We start from the raw sequence: 22,990 nt of genomic DNA, 5'->3' as shown, positions 1-22,990 counted from the left end.
CACCATCCCTGAAGGTATTTAAAACACTTGTAGATGTGCCACTTAGGGATGTGGTTTAGTGGTGGACTTGGCACTGATAAGTTAGTGGTTGGACTCAATGATCTTAAAGATCCTTTCCAACCTAGACAATTCTATGATTCTAAAAACTGGGATAAAACCCTCACGTTCTCTGCAAGCAGAGGGAAGGTACAAACACCGCTTGCAGAGCGGCAGTCTATCACTCAGCTGCATGCAAGCTCACAACCCAGCTTCAGAACTGAAAGATTTCCTTCCCAGCATTAAGAGGACATCCCGCACTGCATCCCAAGCTGGTGGCCTGAAGTACTGCGCAGTCTGTATGGTACAGGATGACTGGGAGCTATGCCTGAGTCCTAAGAGCTCAGGACTCTCCCAGGACCTCATACAAAGAGAAACGAACAGCAGAACTGCACCATTTGGAACAGCTGGCAGAGTTCATGCCCACAGATGCCTGCTCCTGCTAGCACCTCTGCCGTATGGATTTATTTGGTTTGCCAAGACATTCATAGGGGGGTTGACAGGACAAGAGATTTCTGCATATGCTGATCCACTATGGCAGCCACTTCGAAAACATTGCTAGCCAAGTGAGCTAAAACTATTAGAAAAAAACCAAAACTTTATTTACACTGAAGAGCATCGAGCAGGACCCTCCCTCCCCCAGCCACACATGCACACATGCCAACTTCTCCCTTCCCTTACATCCGCCACCAGCCAGGGGTCCTGCCGCTGCACCTCATCTCTCAGTGCTCTATCCGGACCACCATGACCGTAACGTTGTCCGCTGACCCTCGCTGTACTGCCTTGTTGGCCAGTCTGTTACATGCAGCTTCATACCGAGCGTCTGCTTCTAGCTTTCCTTCTCTCGTCTGAATGTTCTTATCCTGTTGGGATGAGGAAAGATGACACCAATTGCTCCCAGCAAACTGCGTAGGTGCAAGCACATGGTAATTTCCAAGCGCGGGGAAAAAAACAAGTTAAGGACAACCTCAGGGGTAAGGGGGGATACCCTGGCAGAAGTAGATTTCTGCAAGTCACAGTCATTCCATTTTGTGCCCCCTGCACTGAAAAACCCAGCCCCCATGCTGCCTTCCCCTCACCTCCAGGCAGGACACAATGAAGTTCACAGCTTCTTCTGGTGTAAAGACTTTAAAGAGGCCATCACAGGCTATCAGAATGAACCTGGAAATCAAGCAGAGACAAGTTCTAAGGCTGAATCTTTGGCTCCCCAGCTACGGCAAAATCCCTCCAAGCTATTTTATGAGTACCCATGCTCCAATCCAAAGGGAAGGTGCCATAAAGCTCATCTGAAAATCCCTAGGAAGCACTAGAATTTCTCTGGTGCTCCAGAACCTACCGTTCACGGAACTGAGGCAGGCCAAAGAGCCAGGCAAAAATGTATGATCTAGATCAGGACATCCTGGCAGTCCTGACACTGCACTGTTAGGCAAGACCATATACAACACCCTGATAGAAAGCTTGATTATTTCTCTAGGAATCGCTTCTTTCCTTTGAATCCTTTTCATTCACATGTGAATGTAACTAATGCAAAGAAATAGAGAAATACAGCCAGCTTAATACCTTATGTACATCCCTTTAAATCCTTTACATTTCCATGCTCATGAGGTATGCGATAACTTAAATAGAAATATTCAAAAGAAAAGTGAGCAGCTTAACCCAGCAACAGAGGTATAACTGTGATTGGAAGACTCGTATTGCCGCAGGCTGGAGGTGGCTGAGGGGATAAAAAGCCCAATGCAAGGAGACCTGAGGCAGGTCTCAGAAGATGGGGAAGATGGCCTGCTGTGCACTTCCTGCCTGCACAATGGATTGCATTAAACAGAAGCCCTAACTGGAGTCACTAAACACGGAAAACTACAACCATCTCGCAGAGATGGCCAGCCTGCCAGAGCAGCACATGTCTCTGAAGACATCATTTCAAAGCCTGATGCTCAGAATACCTTTAGAAATATTTTAGTGGATCGCTTGATACGTAATTCGAATCCCAGAAAAAGCAGCAGTACTGAGTTACGTTCTCACCTCAGAGAGCTTGCAGGGCCATAGTGACATGAAAGCTCACAGCAATTTGTCATTGCCAATCACATACTAGAGAAGTATCTCAAATCTTGAAATATCAGAGCTGAATGCAATGGTACTTGTGGGCACCACGGCTGCTAGAAGCAACTCTTGGACAGGATAGGGATCCAAGAATTCAAGCCAACTGCCTGAACGCTGGTGCGTGAACTTATTCAGAGCATGAAGGAAGTCTAAGGCTCGTGTATGTTATCACAGCTGTGAGGCCAGTTTCTCCAGCAGGAGCTTTCACAGCATCCTGGCATAGTAAGGCAGCAGCATTATCCCACTATACCGATAAGTAACAGGAGCAGAGAGATGTCAGCAGTAAAAGCATCCTCTAATTCTGAGTGATCAATCTGAAGTGCCTCGGCCCTAACAGCAGAGCATACGGGGTCATGCAGCTTGTGCTACTTCTGTGAGCAAAGCTAGGACGCAGCCAACACCCTTGCACGTGGGCACACTTTACCTGTCATTGTGCGTGAGTTGGCAGCGTTTGATATCTGGCACAGAGATAACTCCACAGCGTTTGTACTGGCCATCCCCAATGGAGCGGGAAACCTCCAGCACTCCTAGGACTCTTCCATCCCTGCACAAGGGAAGAAAACATTAAGAACCCTCCCCACACGCACGTATCTCATTGCACTGCCTGACGGAGACACTCTTCATGGTGCATTCAGCTGCCTCGTACAAATCTCAACCCACTTCCCCAGCAAGTTCAAGTCTTCCCTTCAAAGTCTCCTTCCCTTTCTGTGCCTTTGTGTAAAGCTTTGGAAAACAAGCATAGAGGGGGAGGAAGAAATGAGGCCAGGAGAATTCAAGGCTGTTTTGCATCTCCCTGCCTTAACTCAGGTCCTGCTTAGCCTAGCAAGCCAGTGAAGTAAGAGTTAAATACTAAGCTGAACTCATGGAGGCAGAGGTTTGAATTCACAGATTATTTTCTGGCAAGGTATCTAGCAAACTGTATTTCAACAGAAGCACAGAGTGGCAGCAGGCAAGACCAGGTTTGAGCCAACAGGCCCTTCTGTGCTCTGCTTATCAGGACACCAACCCCTACGGACTGGCTCAATTGGGGGCAGTTCTAAGGAGCAAGAACCGCAGCACTTTCTCCTGATCACTTGGTCTTTACTAATCACTGATCGCAGCAACCAGTTCTCTGAAACCCAAGTTAAAATCCTCCTTAGGAAGCAGTTCTGTTTGCTAAACTTTTCCATATAAACTGAGTGCTGGACCAACAGAAGTACCGTCCCACACTCCATCTTTCTAACAATCAAGCATCTTCTCCCCCAAAAGGCTCTTTTATGCACTCTGGAAAGACACAAGCTTATTCATCTTGTAGTCCAACCAGCCCCACTTGAGATAAAAGCAAGAAGCGAGGCATGTCACAGAGAAGAGATCTGATCATAGAATGGGTTGGGTTGGAAGGGACCTTAAAGATCATCCAGTTCCAAACCCCTGCCCCGGGCAGGGACACCTCCCACTAGACCAAGTTGCTCCAAACCCCATCCAACCTGGCCTTGAACACCCCCAGGCACAGGGCAGCCACATCTCCTCTGAGCAACCTGGGCCAATGTCCCACCACCCTCACAGTAAAGAATTTCTTCTTGATATCTAATCTAAATCTCCCCTCTCTCAGTTTAAAACTGTTACCCCTCATCCTATCGCTACAATCCCTGATCAAGAGTCCCTCCCCATCCTTCCTGTAGGCCCCCTTTAAGTATTGGAAGACTTCTCCAGGCTGAACAACCCCAACTCTCTCAGCCTGTCTTCATAGGAGAGGCGCTCCAACCCTCTGATCCTCTTCATGGCCCTCCTCTGGAAGGGAAGGCGGTACAAGCTTGCAAAGAAAAATGATGGCAATTGGTTACATCACATTTATAACAACCAACAGGCACAACGTTAGTGCAGCGAAGATCAACTATTCTGTGCAGAGCTGCTGAAAAGAAGAGAGGTGAAAATGAAGGAGTATCTGACTTTGGAGGCAAAGGCAGTGCCACCCACAGCATGAGGTCCTCCTGCTATTTTCAGTCTCAGAGCAAGTGCTGCTGCCATATTTCCCAATCAGAAACACTCACAGTTTCCCAGCACGTGGAAACTTGTACTTAATTACTTTTCAATTACTTCTTGTACCTTAACTACTTGAGATTTCTGCGCTGCCCACAGATGTAAAGAAACAATTTTCTGAATGCGGAGCAGGCCATTCAAACTTGAAAAAACAGACTTTGTCTTTTGAAAAATGTGCAAATAAAAAGCTCACCACAGAAACTGAACTCTCTTTACCCTGAAAGCCAGAGGAGCAGCAACACACTCACACACTTTGAGACTTATCTCACGGGTACACAGTATTGAACTACAAGCAGTGGGAGAGGCTCCAGGCAGCCAGGGAGATGTTCCCCCACTTCTGAAAAGAGATAACAGACACTGGCCCATCTCTTTCCTGTGTGCAAAGATAGATCAGTGCTAAGCATAAGAAGCAGCATGTGCTCTCCAGAGATAAGGGGAACAAGGCCCTCCAGATATGGCAGTGTGACAGAACTGAGCCCACCCCTCCCCACCCTGGGGGGCATTCTGCCTCCAAAGGCATTACAATACTTCACCTGCACCGAGTCCTCTCTCATGAGTATGCCATTAAATCAAGAAACAGCCTTCAAAGGAAGGAGAGAACCTAGCCGGGGAAATCAGACACAGCTGCTGGTTTTAGCATCAACTGCCCAAACACCCATGCACACCTACACGCACAGGATCATTAAGATAATCCCGCTCTGGCACCAGAAACCTCCCTCCTACTGCAGACCACCTCAGTGCATCAGGTTGCTTCCAAGGGGAGCAACACCAACTGACATCAAGGGCTTCTTGTGCCCTCTCAAACCATCCTGCCTCTTATAGGACAAGGAGGGAGAGGCGATGCTGCAAGCAAGGGAGTTCTGTTCAATGCCAGTGTGAAGCAAGTGGTAACTTATTAAACTATCAAGTCCAGCTCTGTAGGTCAAGCTTAAGCATGTCCACGCTTGCATCACACTGTCAGGCTTTCCCATGGGTTCCTGCCTTTGCAGCAGAGCACCCTGCCCCCATTCTAAGCCCCTGGGAAAACAGCCCCATCAACCAACTCAAGCCGCTAAATCCTTAAACATCTCAGGCACCGCTGTGCCTCCCAATGCAGCAACACACTCTCTATGGGCTCCCACTAGCATAAGTGCTGGGCTCAGGAAACTCCAGAAACTCAGTGCTCAGGCACAAAGTTGGGCCAGAGTTTAGATTTACTCTCTCACACCCTTTAGGCGCTTACCTGACATTTCCCCCAGCTTTCTGTATCCGCATACGCTCCTCATATTGGGTGGGATTGTGCTCCTTACTGAGGCTTAAGGCTGCGTGTTTCTGACTCTCTTCATTATAACGACACAGAATCGCCTGCGCTGACAAAAGACCCTCGTGAGTAAACGACAACAAAACCGCAGCAAGAACTTCTCAAGAGAGCGCTGCAAGCTGTACTGAATGGGGCTACATCTGTCTGGTTACGGATCACCATTCCTCAGGGCTCAGTCCTGGGGACAGAGCCATTCAGTATTTTTGTCAGTGATCTGGATGCAGCAGTTGAATGCACCATTAGCAATTTTAATCACGATACCAAACTGAGAAGTGCTGTTGACTGTCTTGAGGGACAAGAGGCCTTGCAGGGGGAATCTGGATAGATTGGAGCATTGGGCAGTCGCCAATGGCATGACATTTCACAAGTCCCAGTGTTGGCGTCTGCACTTGGGACAGAATTAACACTGGGCACAAGTATAAATTGGGAGAGGAGTGGCTGGAGAGCAGCCCTGCAGAAAGGGACCTGGGGTGCTGGTGGGCAGCAGGCTCTGTAGAAGCCAGCAGTGTGCCCTGGCAGCCAAGAGGGGCAAACCGCATCCTGGGGCGCATCAAGCACAGCACAACCTGTCGGTCAAGAGAGGGGATTATCCCGCCGCGCTCCATGTTGGTGCGGCCTCACCTTGAGCGCTGTGTGCAGCTCTGCGCCCCACCGTTTAAGAAGGATGTGAAGGTCCTTGAACACACCCAGAGGAGGGCAACAAAGCTGGTGAAGGGCTGGAGGGCATGTCCTGTGAGGAGCGGCTGAGGACTTTGGGTTTGTCTAGCTTGGAGAAAAGGAGGCTGAGGGGCAACCTCATTGCTCTCTACAGCTTCCCAAGGAGAGGAATATGGAGAGGGAGGTGCTGATCTCTTCTCCCTGGGATCCAGTGACAGGACACGTGGGAATGGTTCAAAGCTGTGCCAGGGGAGGTTTAGACTGGATATTAGGAAGCATTTCTTTACCAAGAGGGTGGTCAGACACTGGAACAGGTTTCCTAGAGAGGTAGTTGATGCCCCAAACCTGTCAGTGTCATTTGGACAATGCCCTTAATAATACGCTTTAACTTTTTGTCAGCCCTGAATTGGACTAGATGATCATTGTAGGTCCCTTCCAACTGAAATACTCTATTCTAGGTACTGTGAGATATTTAGCGCCACCAAGAGAAAGCTATCCCACACAGCTGTTTTACACGATGGGAGACAACACAGAAGTACCCTGCACCCACCCAAAACAAGATGCTTCGTAGGAACAGTTGTGGAGCTCATGGCAAGTGGGACATCCCACACAAACACCTTGCCCTTCAGGGCGAATAAACCTTTTGGAGGAATCGAGATGCCAGCAGCGGGCTTCTCCATTCTGCTTACCCGGCTGTCACCAAGGTTGGCTATGTAGAGAATATTGTCGACAGCTAGGACACAAGTAGCTGTGGAGCCATCCTTCCATGCTGGCTTCCTGAAGAGAACAAAAATGAGATTACCAAGGGGGAAAACAATGTTCAAGAAGTAAGTCACAGAGTGCTCCTGGGGACTCAAGGAAACGTCACGTGCTAACACATAGCAGTCAGCTAGCACAAGCCCCCATCAGCTGCCTGCAAGCAGCTAGGGAAACTGTTGGTGGTAAATAGCGAGCTGAACACGGACAGAGGAGATGCACAGAGTACCACCATCTAAATCTATGATCAATGTCCCACTGGTTCAAATATGGTCCCCACACCAACCCTTCCTCACACTCAGTTCCCGGGAAAGCTCATCTGTGGCTGGAACAGGCTCAGCCCCAATAACTGCCCAGAAGCTTTAGCATCCTGAGCAAACAAGCACCCCAAACTCCTCCTTGGGAGGCTCATTCTTTGCAGCAAAAGGAAGGCACAGCCAGGACTGCAACAGAGCTGCCTTCCTTTTTGCTTTCATTTCCCTTCCTTTTTTCACAGGACCCTTGCCTGCCCGCTCCAGTCCTCACCCCCCACCTCAGGAGCAACACCACTCGTTCAGTCACTCTCCTGACACTTGCTGTAGTTAAGTCTACTTGCTGTAGTTAAGCTTTTATCTCTAGAGGTCTAGGTAAAACGAGAAGCCTTTCTTAGATTACAGCTGCCAGACTAGCCCTCCTCGCAATGAAACCCAGCTATGATGCCACTCTTTACTGAAACTAGCTTTGAAAGACTGATTTCTAGACATATTTCATCCAGTTTTTCCTAACTTCGAAGGTGCAGCTGAACGAAGATCATTCATTTCATCATCAATACAGCTATCACTAGAGATCCTTTGTAGCGCCTTTGTCATAAGTCCTGTTTTCTGACCAGAGCCTGGTTTGGGAATGACACTGTTGTGACAGACTCAAGGAAGCTTTTTCCTTTTCCCTAGTCAAACTTGTTCATCTGATTAGGTTTAAAAGACTGAGCCAGTTTGCAATTTACTTAAAATTGAAAGTTTGCAGGGAATCTCAGAATCAGATGCATCAACAGTCCCTCCACCTGAATTAGAGGTGTCACTATGAAAGCGGAAAAAAACCCCCACCAAAACCCAAATGTGTAAAGGACTGGTAACAAAGTGACCGTATTTTAAATGCGATCTACATCTTCCCTAGTCCACACAGTTGGTGTGTCAGTTCAGCAGAGACTGACAGAAGGTAAGGATGCTTGCACTCAAAACCCAGCCAAGAGGCAGGCTGGCTTTCATCTCACAGAAGGTAGCTGCTGTGCTTTTCAGCTTTGTTTTAAAAGAAACTGTTAGAAACAAGCTTAAGATGAGGCACATTCTTCATCAATGTCTCTGTTTCCAAAACAAGTGAAGAAAGCAAGACTTAAACTTATATTGGGAGAGTTAAGTCTTTCAACATAGGGCGTTAAAAACGACCTCAGAGATGTGCTGCAGCCTGGCAAGCACATACTCACTAACAGGAATGCAGCTCTAAAGAAAGCTGCACACAGCAGCCCGCAAAGGACTGCTCTACAGATACCCTCCTGCCACACTTTGATGCTGTCAACACAGAGATCCCATCTCAGGCAGTACGGGACAAGTCACTTCAGCAACCTGGTAAGTCTTTAAAAAGAAGGCAAACAAGATGCACTGGTAAGGACAGAGGCACCATTCTGGATCATGGTTTTATTCCTTCCTTTACCATGAACTTGTATTTTAGTCTAAGGGGTCCTACAGGCTGCTTACCCCAGAGTACGACTAGAACATGCTGCGATCTAGCTCTAGCAGGCACTCAGCTGGCAGAGTTACAGCCTGGCACAGTAAGCTGTATGAGGTTTCACCAAAGCATAGACATGACTTAAGGTTTCCTCTGCCTTGCTCAGAACTAAGGCCTGTGAGATGCAAGCTAAAAAATACAAATGCATGGGAAGCATTTACACTTACTGGCTGGATGCCTGCTTTAGAAACTCTTCATCTGTGTGTTTGAAGGTGTCCAAAAGGCATCTCTTCACAGTTTTCTCCACGCTGACTACCTCACCTGCCAGACAGGGAAAACAGCACCTAAGCTCCAGCTAAAACATGTTGTCCCTCCCTTCACTCATCCAACATTCAATCAGGCAGTGAATCTCTCAGACCCTATACAGAACACCTGGGGCACATCCTGGGCTCACACTACCAAACATCTGCACGGTAGCACGTTCAGAGAATTTATGACATACCCCTCTCCCCCATGGGCATATTTTCACTCTTGAAGTGGCACTGCCAAAGCTGGCAACAGCGCATCTCACACTTGCTTAGCGGTTCACAAGTGGCTACCTGTACTCTTGTGCAAAAAGGCTTCCAGCCCTCTTCCCCTGGAGACGGCACAGTCTCACAAGCCCACTGGGAATATGGATAGGAACTGTAGAACTATGGCCAAACAAATCAGTTTCCTTATCCACTGCCATAATATTGGGGCAGAAAAGGTGATGGTTGCCCTACAGCCCTTATCCCACTCCTCTCACCTTTAGGAAATTTCTTAATCAGGTTTTGGTGCAGATTCTGTGCTGCAAATTTTGAGGCTCGGACTCCCCCATGGCCATCAAAAACGGCAAAGTACGAGACACGTGTGCTGCGAGGGAACAAAGGAAGCAGAAAGGGGTTGAGAAAGGCTGTTAACCAGAGCGTGGGATCAAGTACATTAGTCTCCATAGCATCCTGCCCTGTGTTGGCCAGACTGAATAAACACTGCACTCCAAGGCACAGACAAAGGCAGCAAGTCTCTAAGTTCACACATTCAAGCATTTGCAAAATTTGCATGTGCAAGCACTGAGCTGAGAACTTCATTGTAATTTTCCACCCCTCAAGAAAATGAGGGGCAGAAGATAGTTTATCACACCTTGGCATAAAAGCAGCTAAACATTTCACCTCAAGGGCATTGCAACACCCCAGCACTACACAGGCATCAGTCTAATCAATCCTACAGTTCTTTCCATGCCTTAACTTGTTGAAACCATGCTACAGGCAAGAAACTCAAATCCCTCAGCACACGAAGCTCTCCTGACAATATTACTTCAGAAGCTAAATCCAGTATCAGGATGATACTCGAGAGCATTTGTTTAAATACACACATTCTCTGTACACACGCTTATATGTCTTAATTTGCAGAGAGATTTAAACTTTTTACATGAGAGAGTTCTGACATCTGTTTTTTCTTCTTCAGGCATTCTCCCTTTCCACAGTTAGGGTTTTACACACCAGTAATGGTTGTCAGACAGCTGAATATGAGCCAGCAGAGTGCCCAGGCCAGTGGCCAAGAAGTCAAACAGCATCCTGGCCTGTATCAACAATAGCCTGGCCAGCAGGACCGGGGCAGTGATCGTCCCCCTGTACTCAGCACTGGCGAGGCTGCATCTCGAATACCGTGTCCAGTTTTGGGCCCCTCATTTACAAGACACTGAGGTGCTGAACCGTGTCCAGAGAAGAGCAACGGAACTGGTGAGGGGTCTGGAGCACAAGTCTTGTGAGGAGCGGCTGAGGGAGCTGGGGGTGTTCAGCCTGGATAAAAGGAGGCTGAGGGGAGACCTTCTCCCTCTCTACAACTACCTGAAAGGAGGGTGTAGCTGGGGGGGGGTCGGTCTCTTCTCCCAAGTAACAACCCATAGGACAAGAGGAAACAGCCTCAAGTTGTGCCAGCGGAGGTTTAGGATGGATATTAGGAAAAAATTCTTCACTGAAAGGGCTATCAAGCATTGGAACAGGCCACCCAGGGAAGCAGTTTAGTCACCATCCCTGAAGATATTCAAAAGACAAGTAGATGTGATGCTAAGGGACAAGGTTTAGTGGTAACTTGGCAGCGCTAGGTTAATGCTTAGACTCGATGATCTTAAAGGTCTCTTCCAACCAAAACGATTTTATGATCCTAAAATCCCCAAGGCAAGGCCTGATTACTTATAATTAAACTGAGGGTCTTGAAACATCCATGCTTACATCTGGGTAACAGGCTCAATGTCCAGAGTTATTGGGCCTTCACAATCCTTGTGAAGCCAGTGAGCATCACTCAAGGGGAGGCATTTGTATATAAGAGTCCTGTGATTTGCCCAGGAACGCAGCTAGTGATACAACCCAGGCCTCCCAATAACAAACCAAACCACACACAAGAACACAGGCGTAGCTAAGAACGTCAGATGCTCAAAGCGAAAAGGATCATATCACAGGCTTAGCTGAAGCAAGCTGGAGCTCCTTCACCCCTGCGATGGCTGCCATACACAGCTTCATTCTGGCAGTTGCGGCCCACTTACATTTGAGAGGGCAGAGGCTGGCATTCCTCGGTGATATCATTTAAGATGACATGTGCATCCTGCATGTCTTCTCTTTCACCTTTCCTCTCTGCCACATAACCCTTCAATCCAAGAATGCCCACTGACCCTAAAGGGAAACAAAGCAGACGCATGCAAATCAAACTCCTCTGTCTTCTCAGTTCAGGCTAAAAACCAGTAAATCAGCAACCACTTTTCAGCTTTCAGGACCCTATCCTGGCACCACAGCGAAGTACGGCCCTTGTCCTGCAACAACACATCTGTCACCTTCTGCTGAGTGGGATACATTTATTTTGCAACATGGATTTTTAAGTACCCCCAAGATCAGCAGCTATAAAAACCGCTCATCCCCATTTTTGCAGGCAGCTGTAGCCCAGCAGGATTGCTGGGCATAGGACAGGACTCTTACCAAAAAGGGGCAGGGGAAGCGTGTGTCACTGGTCCTGTGGATTAAACAAAGCATAGCTTTAAAGAGAGTGGAAGGACAGGAAATCAGGGTCTGCTGTTTCCAGAACATGTCCTTTCCTTTGTACCCCTGAACACATCTTATTCCCAAAGCTGCACGTAACACGTGGGCACCTGCTCTGAAGTCAAGTGTCCTATATGTAACAGCGAGTCTCTCTCGGGCATTCTTAGCAGACACACAGATCTGGACAGATCTGTGGACATGGCAAAAGAAACTGGTGTGGCTTTAGCCTTCCAGAGGTTTTACAACCAATCCCTCTCTTGTCAGCACAGGAGCTTATCCCGCAAACGCTGAGGTGCTTGCTGCTTAGCTTCTGACACTTCATCAGGGCCGGTAAGAAGGCCTGGGTGAGGGAGGCAGAGAGTGCCAGGGTGCTCAAGGGGCTTCCACAGACCACTGCAGCAGTTTGCTCCCTACAAAAGGCCAAAAATGCAAGTGGACTGAAGAACCAAAGCTTAGCTTTGGTCTGGACTTACTCAGCCCAATGTTAAAATTACAAATTGAGTACATTTGTTTTCAAACTGTCTGAAAACCTTTACAAACTTTCTTTTCCACAAGTTCTTCCCTGCCATTCTTCTCTTCCTCCTCCAAGGACTTTCTCTTCTCCCCTTTCCCGTGGTTCCCTGCTGATGAGACCTGCTCAGTAGCACTGGAAGCTGAAAGAAAGCAAAAATGCAGGTGGCTGAAGTCTTCCAGCTCTGTTTTACTTGCCTAAGTTCAGCAGCAAGTCCTTTTATACCGAAGCATTCTGAGGAGCACAGGCTTGCACACTCACGCAGTATTAACTGACCAGAGTTATTACTGAACAAGACACACTAACTGACCACAAACACACACATGCAACTTCACTCAGCACGTACAACCCATGGCACACGCTGTCTAACCCAGCAAGCGCTGACTTGATCACTTTACGTTATGTGACCCTACCTCAGGCACAGTACAGTTGTGTTTGGCTGGCAGGCTGTTGATTGTCCCCACCAACCCACAGTTTGCTCCTCAGCTACCAGCCTTTTTTGCAGTTAACTGCTCAGGAAGTTAACGTTTCAGGTTGGAACACTACCAGGTTTTATTATTATTATTTGTGTCTACAAATTGTGCCTGTAACAATGCAAAGAAATGTATTTCATTACTCTGAATGTGCATATTTGTTAGAGGTTTCAGAAGATGGTACAAATTAAAGCTACCGAGCAAAATATGATTGCCATGATGTCAGAACCCCAGCCTTTTCCTTCTGGAGATTTATTCTCGTATGGTATAGTGAATTATCTCACCCACTCCCAGGTACTAGCAAACACTTGGGTGCATGCAGAAGGCCTTGCCAGACCAGCAGTCTGGTTTTGAAGACACTTATAGCTAGGAACAAGAAGGCAGTCTGTGCCCACAGCAGAGAAGCAACAGAAGCTGAGGCAGTGGCAGCACTGGGCCAGCGCTGCTTTCACTCTTAGTGAGCGCACCCACGCTTTCACCCCCAAAAGCAGGGAGCTTTCAGGCACAGACAACAGGGCTCCCAAAAAGACATCTTCTGGGAACAGACCTAAGTTTACTCTTTAAGAGTCAGAATCCCCATTTAAACAAATGGGGCACAAACAGATCGCCACCACGAGTGTTAGCCAACGCAGACACCAATTTAACTTGCCACGTGTTCAACACAACAAGCTACATCAATGGGTCTTCCTTAGAAGGGCAGGTCAGCAGAGGCTTGGTGAGCTGACACAGTTTCTTACCTGTGTCACTGCTGCTGGCTGGTGGAAGGTCATCAAAGAGTAAAGAGCCTCCTTTTCCTGGAGCATAGAAAAAGGCAAGAATTAGTAAATACCTTTGTCCCTTTGAGGGAATAATGCTCTGTACAGCCCTTCTGAGGTGTGGGAATTATAAAATGCCAGTTTACCAAAGTGAGCCAAATTTCAACTTCTGTTACTGGATTGTGGGGACAAATTCAAGCCTTACATTTGTTTCAGGGAATATTTACATGGAACATGTTATGGAATACATGTGGAACACATATAACATTTTGGTTATAAGACAAACCAAAACACCACAAGAGGAAAGCAGCTGCCCTGCACAGCAGTGCTGAAAAGCCAACTGTCTTTTTCCTGTCCAACAAAGAAAAGGGTTTACAGCAGTTTCATCTCAAGAGCTGCTGATGCAGAAAACACGGGAAGCCAAACTAAAGGCAGGAACGGAGGATCCATACCTGCGTCAGCACTGCTGGCTGGTGGGAGATCATCAAAGAGCAGAGGCCCCTTCTGGGCTTCCTTCCCTGTAAGACAACAGGGCTAGTCAAGACCTGCTGCAGGCACTCAGGGGTTGGTATCTGGAAGGACCGCCCCCCAGGTGAGCACAAGTGGGGTAACTGAGGAGAACCTTAGCTATCTTTCTTCCATCTCTAATTTAGGCAACTCCTACATGACCAAACAACCACCTGCCTAGTGATGATGTGAACTTTTATCTTGGAAATGACCTTTCCCCCCCACCCCAGGAATCCACTCAACGTGTGTTAACATCCCTCAGCAGCCTGATCAAGATGACACAGGATGTAAGGGGCCCAGAAAGCAGCAAATTACTTCCGGTAACACCATTACAGCTCTCCACAGACCCATGATCCACAGCACCACAGAGAGGGGAAAAGCTCCAGCAAGGGCTAACCCGCCTGGATGACACTCTGCACCTGAACGAGACTCAGAGAAAAAGAACATTCGCCCCGCGCCCCCCCCCCCAAAAAAAAACAAAAAAACAACCCTCAAATCCCGTAATTCCTCCAGCGGTTTTTAAGCCACTCCCTACTACAGCTGCCCCCTTGAGTATCCGAGTCCCCCCCGGAGAGGCTCGCTGCCCACGACCAGGCTAAACCAGCAGGCCCGGCGGGGCCCAGCGCCGCTCGCCGCCGGCCCCGCGGCCTGTCGGGGTGAGACCCCACCGCGGGGCCGCGCGGGGGCAGGACAAGACGGCGGTTAGACGCCCGCCCAGGGGCGGCGGCCCCCTCACCCGCCGCCGAGGAGCCGGGCTCCGGGAGGTCCCCGAACAGATCCATCGCGCTGCCGCGCCGGCAGCGCCGCCGAGGCCGCTTCCTCCTGCCCAGGCACCGCTCGCCCTCCCTGCCAATCTGCCCGCCGGGCCAATCGGCGGCCGCGGAAGGGCCGGAAGTGGGGGGGGAGGGAGCGGAAGGCTGCCGTCGGCCCCGCCCCGCGATGCGCCTGTCAATCGCCCTCCCCGCCGGGCGGCAGCGCGGCGCCTCCCCCGCCAATCGGAAGGTGGGGCCGCCCTGCCAATCAGTGCCGTCGCCTCGCGCCTTGCTCCGCCAGGCTGACCAATCCCGCGGCTGGGGGCGGGACGGGGAGGGCGCGCTGCGCCCCCCGGCGGTAGTACGACGGTACGGCATGGCGGGCCCGCCGCCGCGCAGCCCAGGGCTGGTGCCCGGTGCCCGGTGCCCGTACCCGGTGCGGCCTAGCCAGCGGGCTCCACAGCGGCACAGCCCCCTGGCCCGTCACTGCGGGCCTCCCCGCTGCCGGTGCTGCTGGCCTGGAGGCGCCCTCCCTACCCGCCCGCCGGAGGAAGGAGAGCTCGGTGGCGCAGGGAGTGTTTGCGTTAAATGCCACATTTATTTCAGAACCGAACAAGCCTCACGTGCGCGCGGACGGCTGGGACCCGAGGAGCCAACTCCTGGGCACAGGGCAGGGATGGCCCGGGGATGCCGCCATCGCCAGCAGGGACCAGAGGGCATGAGCGGCAGCCTCCCTCCTCTGCAGTCCCCCGGCCTCCCCGCTGCTGCTCGCCCGCCCTTCATGCCGTCGTTCCCCGGTGAAATTTCCTGCTTGATGGGGCTCACAGTCGTGCCTAAACCTCGGGTTTGCGTTCCTTGTCCCAGGGGGCTGTGGTGGGAGAGGGGACGGGTGGACAGGGCCCTGACTGGGGGAGCATGTGGTGCTGGCGAGAGCGGAGCCGGTGAGACGGCAAGGGTTGCTCGCCAGCCAGAGATGTCCTGCTGCAGGTGTCTAGCAAGCAGCCATGTCTCCCTTGACTCCAAGCGTGGCGGTCCCCAGCCGAGCCATCTGCTCTGCAGGTTTGCTGGCCTCAGGCATGCATCGACTCCAGCTGGAGGATGGCCGCCCCTCGCCTGCAGCACAGGCAGCACTGCCTGGCCCTGGCCCGTGAACCCATGTCTGGTCCCTGGCAGACACGGGTCCTGTCTCCACCAGAAGCTGCCTCTGCCCTGGAAGAGCCTCCCCTGTTCCCAGGGGCACCCAGTGTTTCCACCCCTAGTGCCTTACGTTGACATTTGGGATGGTACCAACTAGTCCTTGTACGGGAGCTCAGATGTTGCAGCCCGGGGCCCTGCTTAACCCCGGCCACAGCTCTGCCCCTCCACGCCCCCAGGCGGGCACCTCTCTCTACATGAAGGGCACAAATCGGCCTCGTGGTCTCTAAAATGGATCACAGCGGAGACAAAAACCCAGTTTGATGGCGAGCTTGTCCTGTGTGGGCAAGCTGCCGCCCGCCTGGGGAGCAAGGCTGGGAGGAGCAGCCCCGCTGCGGCTTCAGGCTGGAGCAATGGGGTGAGATGCCCAAGGAGCTGCGGTGAGGCCAGGCAGGAACAGCAGGGGCTCAGGAAGGATCCCCAAACCGTTTGCATAATCTGAAACCAAAGCTGAACAGTGCCTAACATGCAGCAAGGGGGGGTCCCTGCAAGCCTCTGCCCAACTGCCACGTCCCTACCTTTCTGTGCCCCCCACAACATGAGCATAATGAGGACAGCGTCACGTCCCACACACACACACACACACACACATACACACACCACAGACAGCGCGGGGGAGGTGCGGCAGAGCCAAGGCGCAGCAGTGCTGTTCGTGGGAAGGTCAGCCATGAAGGCGTGACAGCGAAGCTAGGAGGGTGCCCAGGAGGTGCGTGGAGGAAGATGCTCACCTTCCCGCCCGGAGCTGTGCCGGATGCCGCCAGCCGCTCAGGAAGCTCTGAATGAAAGCATCCCCCCATGGGTGAGAGATGGGAAAAGGAGGAGAGGGAAAGCTGCTGCTGGGGGAGGTGGGAAGCAGTGATGGCTGGAGAAGGTCTTTTCAGCGAAGCCACCTCCACCACAGAAAGCCCCCTGGATTAATGTGCCAATGGAGGCAGGGTGGGAAGGAGGTGGGCGCTCGCTTCTTCAGCGGGGGAAGAGGAGTGAGAAAATGCCAGCTACAACAGTAAAAAGAGGCCCAATCACCACCCCAACACTCCCATACCAGCCTCTCCCCCCCTCTCAGACCTGCTTCGAGCCTGTCATCCTGCTGGGAGGAGAAAGGATGGGACAGCCCTTTTGGGAAAGGGCAACAAGGGTCCTGTGGATTGGGATGGTCGTTCTTAGCCCTGACTCCTGGGGAACTTTCCCATCCGGCTTTGGAAGCAGCCACCTGATCCCTGCAGGGATGGGACCCTCAGCATCCTGCCCTAAGAGGGGGGCAATCCCTTTGGACAAGACCCCTGGGGCTCCCAGGCTGGCATAGTGGAGGTGGCCCACATGCTTTTGGTTGGGAAGGATAGCCCCGCACCAGGTGACAGGCAGAGCTGTCCCCAGAGCCCTCCGTTTCCTTCCAGCAGGACCAAGCTCTGAAATGAGGTGACCCATCCGTGTGGATGTGGGTGCCATGGCATGCTGAGATGGTGGGCTCCCCCTTACAGAGGTAGATGGGGCAGGTAGGAATTGCCTCCTTTGGGAAGACATGGTGCACTGTCCAGCCACCACTAAGGGGAGAAGTAGCTTAAGCTGCAGGGGCGACAAAGCAGAGGGTTGGGGAAAGGCCAGGAGTGAGGGTGAGAGCGCCACCACCATGGGGCACATGCCAGGGATGTCCCAGGAGAGGCATCTGCAGGACCCTTAACCACTGTCAAGGCTCTCCCCTGCCCAGGGGAGGCATTGTCTCGGGGCCAGGACCCAATTTATGGGATTTTTGTGATGTAAATAGAAATAAATACTTTATAAATATCATCTTAAACTACTGACACCTGATCTTACCCTGCCATCTCTTGCAGAAACATCAAGAAACTAGGAAATCTCCATATCTAAACTACCACTTTCCCTTCGCATGGAGGCAATTCCTCCTGCTCTCCCACCTCTGAGCTTTACCACACTCCCACCTCTGTAGGTTGAAGACCAGCTTTTCGCCAAAACCACCCTCCTCGCTCCCTCCCCTCTATCAGGGACCTTTCTCGAGCGTTACAGATGGTGTGACATGAAGGCCACCCATGGGGAGATAGGCAGAAGATGGCACGCGCACGAGAAATCCTGCCCAGGGGGGTCCAGGCTTTTGCAGCTACGAACGGAAGTGAGTTTCCCCCGTGAAGGTGTGACTCGAGACAGATCCTTCCATGGAGTAGACAGCTGGGGCAGCATATGGTGTGAGAGGTCAGACGTTAACATGAGGAGTCTTGAGACAGAATCAGCTATCTTGATCCTATTGGCAGACGGATGAGGTGGAGGGTGTTTTTCAGGTTAGATTCTCATCTGGGCTGTTCTCCTTCTGGACAGCTTGGATCTGATTTGGAAAACAAGAGACAAAATGTGTCAGAGATGTAGACAAGAAGTGTGGTCCCCCAGATTCAGTGTCCTGGCAGTTCAATCCAGCCAGAGCTGGAGGGTCATGGGATTAATGTTTCTTTAGCCAGAGCACACAAATTTCTGTGCATTTACTCTTATTCCCCTAGTTCTGCCACTTGAGATGGTCTCAAGAACTTCCTGAGATGTGAGACCAACTGCATGAGATGCTCTGAGAAGTGCATGAGATGCTCTCAAGAACAGTGAAGGGCCAGTGTCGCTGCTGCCAGGCCTAGATGTTGCTTTGAACTCAGCACAAAACCACCTCTGTACCAGCAGGGATCTGGCCCTGGATTGAAGCACTTAAGTGGGGAGGAGCTGAAATGAAGATTAACACAGTCCAAGTTTTGGTGGCTGAGAGCCCATCTAGCCACAGCTCCGCACAGGAGGTGCTCCCTACACCTGGGAGCAGCAGGGAGAGCACCGGGACCAGGGCAGGGAGCACATTTGGCTGCCCGTGGACCCCCCACTCACGGCTTCCCTGCACCCCCCTTCCCCCAGCTGCCTCCAGTACCTTATGGATCCAGCCAGGAGGGGGTTGAAGGCGTAGAGCCAGTCGTGCATGTCCTTGTCACTGCTTGCCTGCAGCAGGATGCCCCGGTGCTCCGTGCACACCGCAAATGTGTTCGGGGTCTGCCGAGGAAGAGCCAGGGCTGAGTCCCTCGCCCGAAGGGGTGCACAGAGCGGGGCTGGCTATGGGTGCCCTACCTTGAGCATGGCCTGCTGGTCCTCGCTGTACTCCACCTGCGCCTTGGAGAGGTTGAGTATGGCCCTCTCAACTGCGTCCTTGTCCGAGTTGTAGATGTAGACATATGGGCGCCGGACCACCACAAAGCGCTTCACCCACCCATTGGTGTGGGGCTCCAGGAAGTGCAAGTAGCCCTTTTTGGAGACGATGGGGCTGCAGAAGGGACGGAGGTCAGGGTGGGACACAGACTGCGAGGAGATGGCAAGCGTAGGGCGCATCCCCTCCAGGCCCAAGGCATTCCCCTCGCTGGCTGCTGCAGCCACTCCTACCTGACCCGGATCTCCTGGATGTCAGGCACCAGCAAACGCTGCGGCTCCTTCTCCTCCTCAGGCCGGCGGGCTGGGGACCTCTTCTGCTCTCCTTCTACTGCAGGCTCCAGGTCAGGGCTCTCTGCCCTGGAGGAGACCTGGGGGGGTCTGGGGAGGGAGGAGAGACGAGGGTGTAGTGAAGAGTGATGGCTCAGGAACGTCCATTGACCAGGACCACGTCCCACTGCTACAGCTGCCCTGCTTGGGGGATGAACTTCCTGGCCACCACCTTACCTGACCTCCATGGCATTGTAGCGTCCTTCCACCAGCGATGGGCAGGTAGAGGAAGGGGTGAGAGTGGTGACCCCAAGAGCTGACATAGAGGGGTCTCTCATCAGGGTCACGGACATTTCAGACAGCTGTGGAGGAACAGACGTGTGAACTCAAGTTTCCACCTGAAGCTGGGCACAGGACAGCTGGGCAACGGGACCAAAAGCCAGTTCTTAAGGAGACAGGCAAGACCTCCGGCCGGCAGGGTCCTCTCCTGGCACAGTCCTCAGAGCCACCAGCTCTGGGAACACCAGGGCAAGCAGAAGGAGCAGGGACCACTCACACCACGGTGACCATTTAGCCCCTGCTCAGCCAGTTCCCCCTGGCCAATGCATCCCTCCCGGTGCCTGCCAGCCCGTCAGAGCCCAGGACAGCGGTGGTACCTTGCTCTCGCTGGCGCTAATGCAGACGTGGCTGTGGCTGTACTCCCTGTTGAAGGTGTGCGTGAGCAGGCGCAAACACTGCGGAGAGACGAGGAGGAGAGTGGGACAGGAGGCACCTTCCTCTACCCTCCTCCTCCCACTCCTCTTGGGCTTTCCCCTGCCATAACCGCATGCCACCCTGTGGGAGCCCCTTCCTGGCTTCATCCCCATGAGATGGAAGATGGTACCTTCACGGCCAGCTCCTTCTGCCGCTCACTGGGGGTCTCGGGGAGAGAGGTGCGGCTCTCGGGGGGCCCATCGACAGAGAGTGGGGAGGAGACGCAGGATGTGCTTCGAGACTCGGAGTCCTCACTGGAGCAGGGGGACAGGGTCTCCAGACCCAGGCGCTGGGTCGTTTCCAGCTTCTCACGCAGGAGCAGGTAGTGCCTTGTCTTCTCCACCTGGGCACAGGCAGACAGGCTCAGGGATGGCCCCTTCCTGGCATCCTTTCAGGGACTGTGCTTCCCAGGTCCCATTAACCCCACCTGCTCGTTAGCTTTGGGTCTGCTGGGACCTGGCTATCAGCGATGCAACAGGAGAGCACCAGTGGCACAGCCCTGCTCCTGCCTCTTCCCACAACTGGGAGGGCTGAGACACCCAGGGTGGGGAATCCCACTGGCACTGGCAGGGCAAGGGGTTGAGCTGCCAATTGCACCATCTTGAACCATTTCTAGCCCAGACTCTTACTTCTTGCAAGAGGCTGAGTTTCTCCAGCTCCCACTGATGGTCAAGGATGAGGCTGTCGCTGCGGGGCCGCCAGCCAGCCAGGTTCTCCTCGCCCCGCACATAGGCTACGGAGGTGTCCAGGACACGCCGGCGCCGCCTCTGCATGCCTGTGGGGACAGACGCACAGCTGGGGGGGACAGATGCACGACCCCAACCCTGACCACCATGCTGTGCCTCCTGGTCTCACGGTGAACACCCGAGCAGAGGCACGGCACCCACCTGGGCTGCCAGCGTCGGCCACGCGGCAGAGGCTGAGCTCATAGACTCCCGTCACGCGATTGCTGCAAGCAAAGGGAGATGAGGCATTACCAGCTCTGCCCCATCTCCACGCCTCGGTTATTTTGCCCAGGCTGCTGGGATGCCCCAGGAGAGCTCCAGTCCCTGAGTGATGGCTGTCCTCCCCCAGAAAGGCATGAGCATCCCGGTACCTCTCAGAAGCCCTCAGGCTGCCACTGCCAAAAAGGTTGCGGATGGAGCGGGAGGCAGGAAGCTTGGCGTCCCGGGAGTAGAAAACCATGCAGAAGTCTTTGGTGATGACAGCAGGTTGAGTGCAGTTCTCCATCTGCAGCAGGGCAGGGGAAGAGGCATCAGGGCGGCTGTGGCTTGGCAGCCCACCAAGAGTGGGTCTCTCCCACCCTCAGTGCCCAGCGGTTTCCACTCCCGGGGTCCCGCAGGGCCCCCAGGCACCAGCTTGAATCCTGCACCCCATTAGCATTGGTGCCGGCTAAGGAGAGGTTCACGCTGGCTGAGCCCTGATGGTGGGGGAAATACCAGACTTTCTTGGTGTTATAATTGCCGCAACTAAATTCCTTGCCTCGATGTAGGCGGAAAGGGTGATGTAGATTTTCTCCCGATATGGGGTGACACGGTTGAGCAGCAGTGAGTTGTGCATGGAGCTATCCCACGCCGTCTCAAACTGGTAGAAAGTCCTGTCAAAAAAAATAGCACGGCCAGTAAAACAGCCCACCCCAGGACTCCAGGTGAGCGAGCAAGGAGATGCCATCGTCCCTCCCCCATGGTGCTGCAGCAGGCCTGCAAAGACACACGGACATGCACACGCTGGGGGGCCGGATGGGGACAGCCACTCCAGAGGACGCAGGCTCAAGGCAAAGGGGGACGAGGTGTGGCAGGAGGGGGATGCGGCACCCTCGAAACAGCTGACGGACTGGGGTTTTGTGGAGGAGGGATTGCGGGAGGAGTCGGGGCTCAGCTGGGGTGCAGGCAAGGCAGGGCAGGCTAGGAAGGCAAAGGAGGGCAAAGGAGGGTGCGTGCCCCACCCCCATGCTCGGAGTGGGGGGGCTCCCCCAGCGTGCCCAGGGCAGGTCCCCACCATCCAGACTTGGGGCACACAGCACCTCCTGGCTCCCGCCGGGAGCAGCTGTTGCCATTGAGGTGGCAATGGCCAGAAGGGAAAGAAGGAAGAATGCTCTCAGCACTGGGGGCTTGTTGCCAGCCCGCCCTTGGGAGAGCAGCCCCCCGCTGCCAGCCAGGTGCCCTTCCCCAGGGCTGCCCGTCTGCCAGCCCTGAGCCCCAGAGGGACCCGGGGACCATGATTTGGTGGCTGGCCCCCATTGAGCTGTCTATCCCGGCTCTTGCTCTGCCCTGATCGCCAGCCCCATCTATCCCCATTCCCACCGGGCTGCCTCAGTCCTCTCGCTGTTTTCCATGGCTCCCAGGCTAGGAGAAGGAATGGGGGACACCCCACCCCACTCAGCTGCTGTCTATGGGGTCCTGTAGAGGATGGCGCAGCCACCCAGAGCAAAAGCAGCAACCACCCTCTTTGGGTCAAGCAACTGAGGGTGGGGGAAGCAGGAGGCGGCTCCAGTTTGACAGCATGGGGGATCCCCATTTCACCCCCTGCCCCGCTCCTGGGCTCCCTCCTGGGCCAGCCTTGAGGTTATGCAGCACCCACTCCCCAAAGCCACCCAGAACTGCTACAGCCCTGGCTCCCGGCTGAGCATCCTCAGGAAGCCGTGGCTCAGCGATGTCTCAACCAGAAAGCTTCAGCATGTCCCTGAAGCAACATCCAGGTGGCTGAGAAGCCCTTTTAATGAGAGCTAGGGTGGCCGGAGGGAGCAGGGAGAGGCTCTCAGCTGCAATTGTCCCCACGTTGGAAGAAAAGGGAGAGCGACGCTTTCAGAAGGTGTATAAAATACATAAAAAAATCCCGCGAGACAGAGCCAAGGCGAAGGATCACTTTGCAGACGCAGATCACTTGAAAAGAGCGCTCCCCAGGGAGGAGAGGAAAAGAGGAGCCTCAGGGGAGGGGGGAAAGAGCAAAAAAGCACAGGGAGAAGGCAAAGGAGAAAGACAGAAA

At 53.0% G+C, this 22,990-nt stretch overlaps 2 protein-coding genes across 20 annotated transcripts in view; both read right to left on the bottom strand.

Moving 5' to 3' along the window:
* Nucleotides 1-614: 614 nt before the first annotated feature.
* Nucleotides 615-14,752, bottom strand: ILKAP (ILK associated serine/threonine phosphatase). Of its 2 annotated transcripts, none has more exons than XM_074590419.1 (12): nt 14,599-14,752; nt 13,808-13,873; nt 13,338-13,394; nt 12,147-12,269; nt 11,130-11,256; nt 9,354-9,460; nt 8,794-8,887; nt 6,799-6,886; nt 5,375-5,496; nt 2,558-2,677; nt 1,116-1,197; nt 615-899 (listed from the first exon to the last, which is right to left on the bottom strand). In XM_074590419.1, exons 1-12 carry the CDS (start codon nt 14,642-14,644, stop codon nt 759-761), a joined length of 1,173 nt encoding a protein of 390 aa, XP_074446520.1. In that variant the 5' UTR covers nt 14,645-14,752; the 3' UTR covers nt 615-758. The 2 variants fall into 2 exon arrangements, with proteins under 2 accessions (XP_074446520.1, XP_074446519.1); XM_074590418.1 differs by lacking the exon at nt 14,599-14,752 and adding an exon at nt 14,178-14,439 and having other exon boundaries at nt 11,130-11,258; nt 12,181-12,269.
* Nucleotides 14,753-15,190: 438 nt separating this feature from the next.
* The window catches only part of KIF1A (kinesin family member 1A), a 43,009-nt gene continuing 35,209 nt past the window's right edge, over nt 15,191-22,990 (bottom strand). For 17 of the 18 annotated variants that reach the window (XM_074593327.1, XM_074593329.1, XM_074593328.1 and 14 more), the window contains 11 exons: nt 21,488-21,602; nt 21,102-21,235; nt 20,893-20,954; nt 20,635-20,780; nt 20,136-20,348; nt 19,909-19,986; nt 19,490-19,614; nt 19,217-19,363; nt 18,908-19,100; nt 18,714-18,832; nt 15,191-18,140 (listed from right to left, as the gene is read on the bottom strand). In XM_074593327.1, the coding sequence (XP_074449428.1) occupies nt 18,098-18,140; nt 18,714-18,832; nt 18,908-19,100; nt 19,217-19,363; nt 19,490-19,614; nt 19,909-19,986; nt 20,136-20,348; nt 20,635-20,780; nt 20,893-20,954; nt 21,102-21,235; nt 21,488-21,602 (1,375 nt within the window). In that variant the 3' untranslated portion in view covers nt 15,191-18,097. The remainder of the gene's footprint in view (nt 18,141-18,713; nt 18,833-18,907; nt 19,101-19,216; nt 19,364-19,489; nt 19,615-19,908; nt 19,987-20,135; nt 20,349-20,634; nt 20,781-20,892; nt 20,955-21,101; nt 21,236-21,487; nt 21,603-22,990) is intronic. The other variant, XM_074593346.1, reaches the window with a different exon arrangement.

Source organism: Larus michahellis, chromosome 6 (assembly GCF_964199755.1).
Source record: "Larus michahellis chromosome 6, bLarMic1.1, whole genome shotgun sequence".
In the NCBI taxonomy this organism is placed as follows: Eukaryota; Metazoa; Chordata; class Aves; order Charadriiformes; family Laridae; genus Larus; species Larus michahellis.
Note: the sequence above shows the minus strand (reverse complement) of the source record. Positions and strands in the feature narration are given on the sequence as shown.

Excerpts from the sequence above, each read along its gene's own strand:
- ILKAP (XM_074590418.1), bottom strand. The coding sequence starts at position 14,309 with ATGTTCTTTTTCTCTGAGTCTCGTTCAGGTGCAGAGTGTCATCCAGGC. Across the intron at positions 13,395-13,807 it reads AGCCAGCAGTGCTGACGCAG|GAAAAGGAGGCTCTTTACTC; the intron begins GTATGGATCCTC and ends TCTATGCTCCAG. Across the intron at positions 9,461-11,129 it reads CAGCCTCTGCCCTCTCAAAT|CACACGTGTCTCGTACTTTG; the intron begins GTAAGTGGGCCG and ends GTTCCCTCGCAG.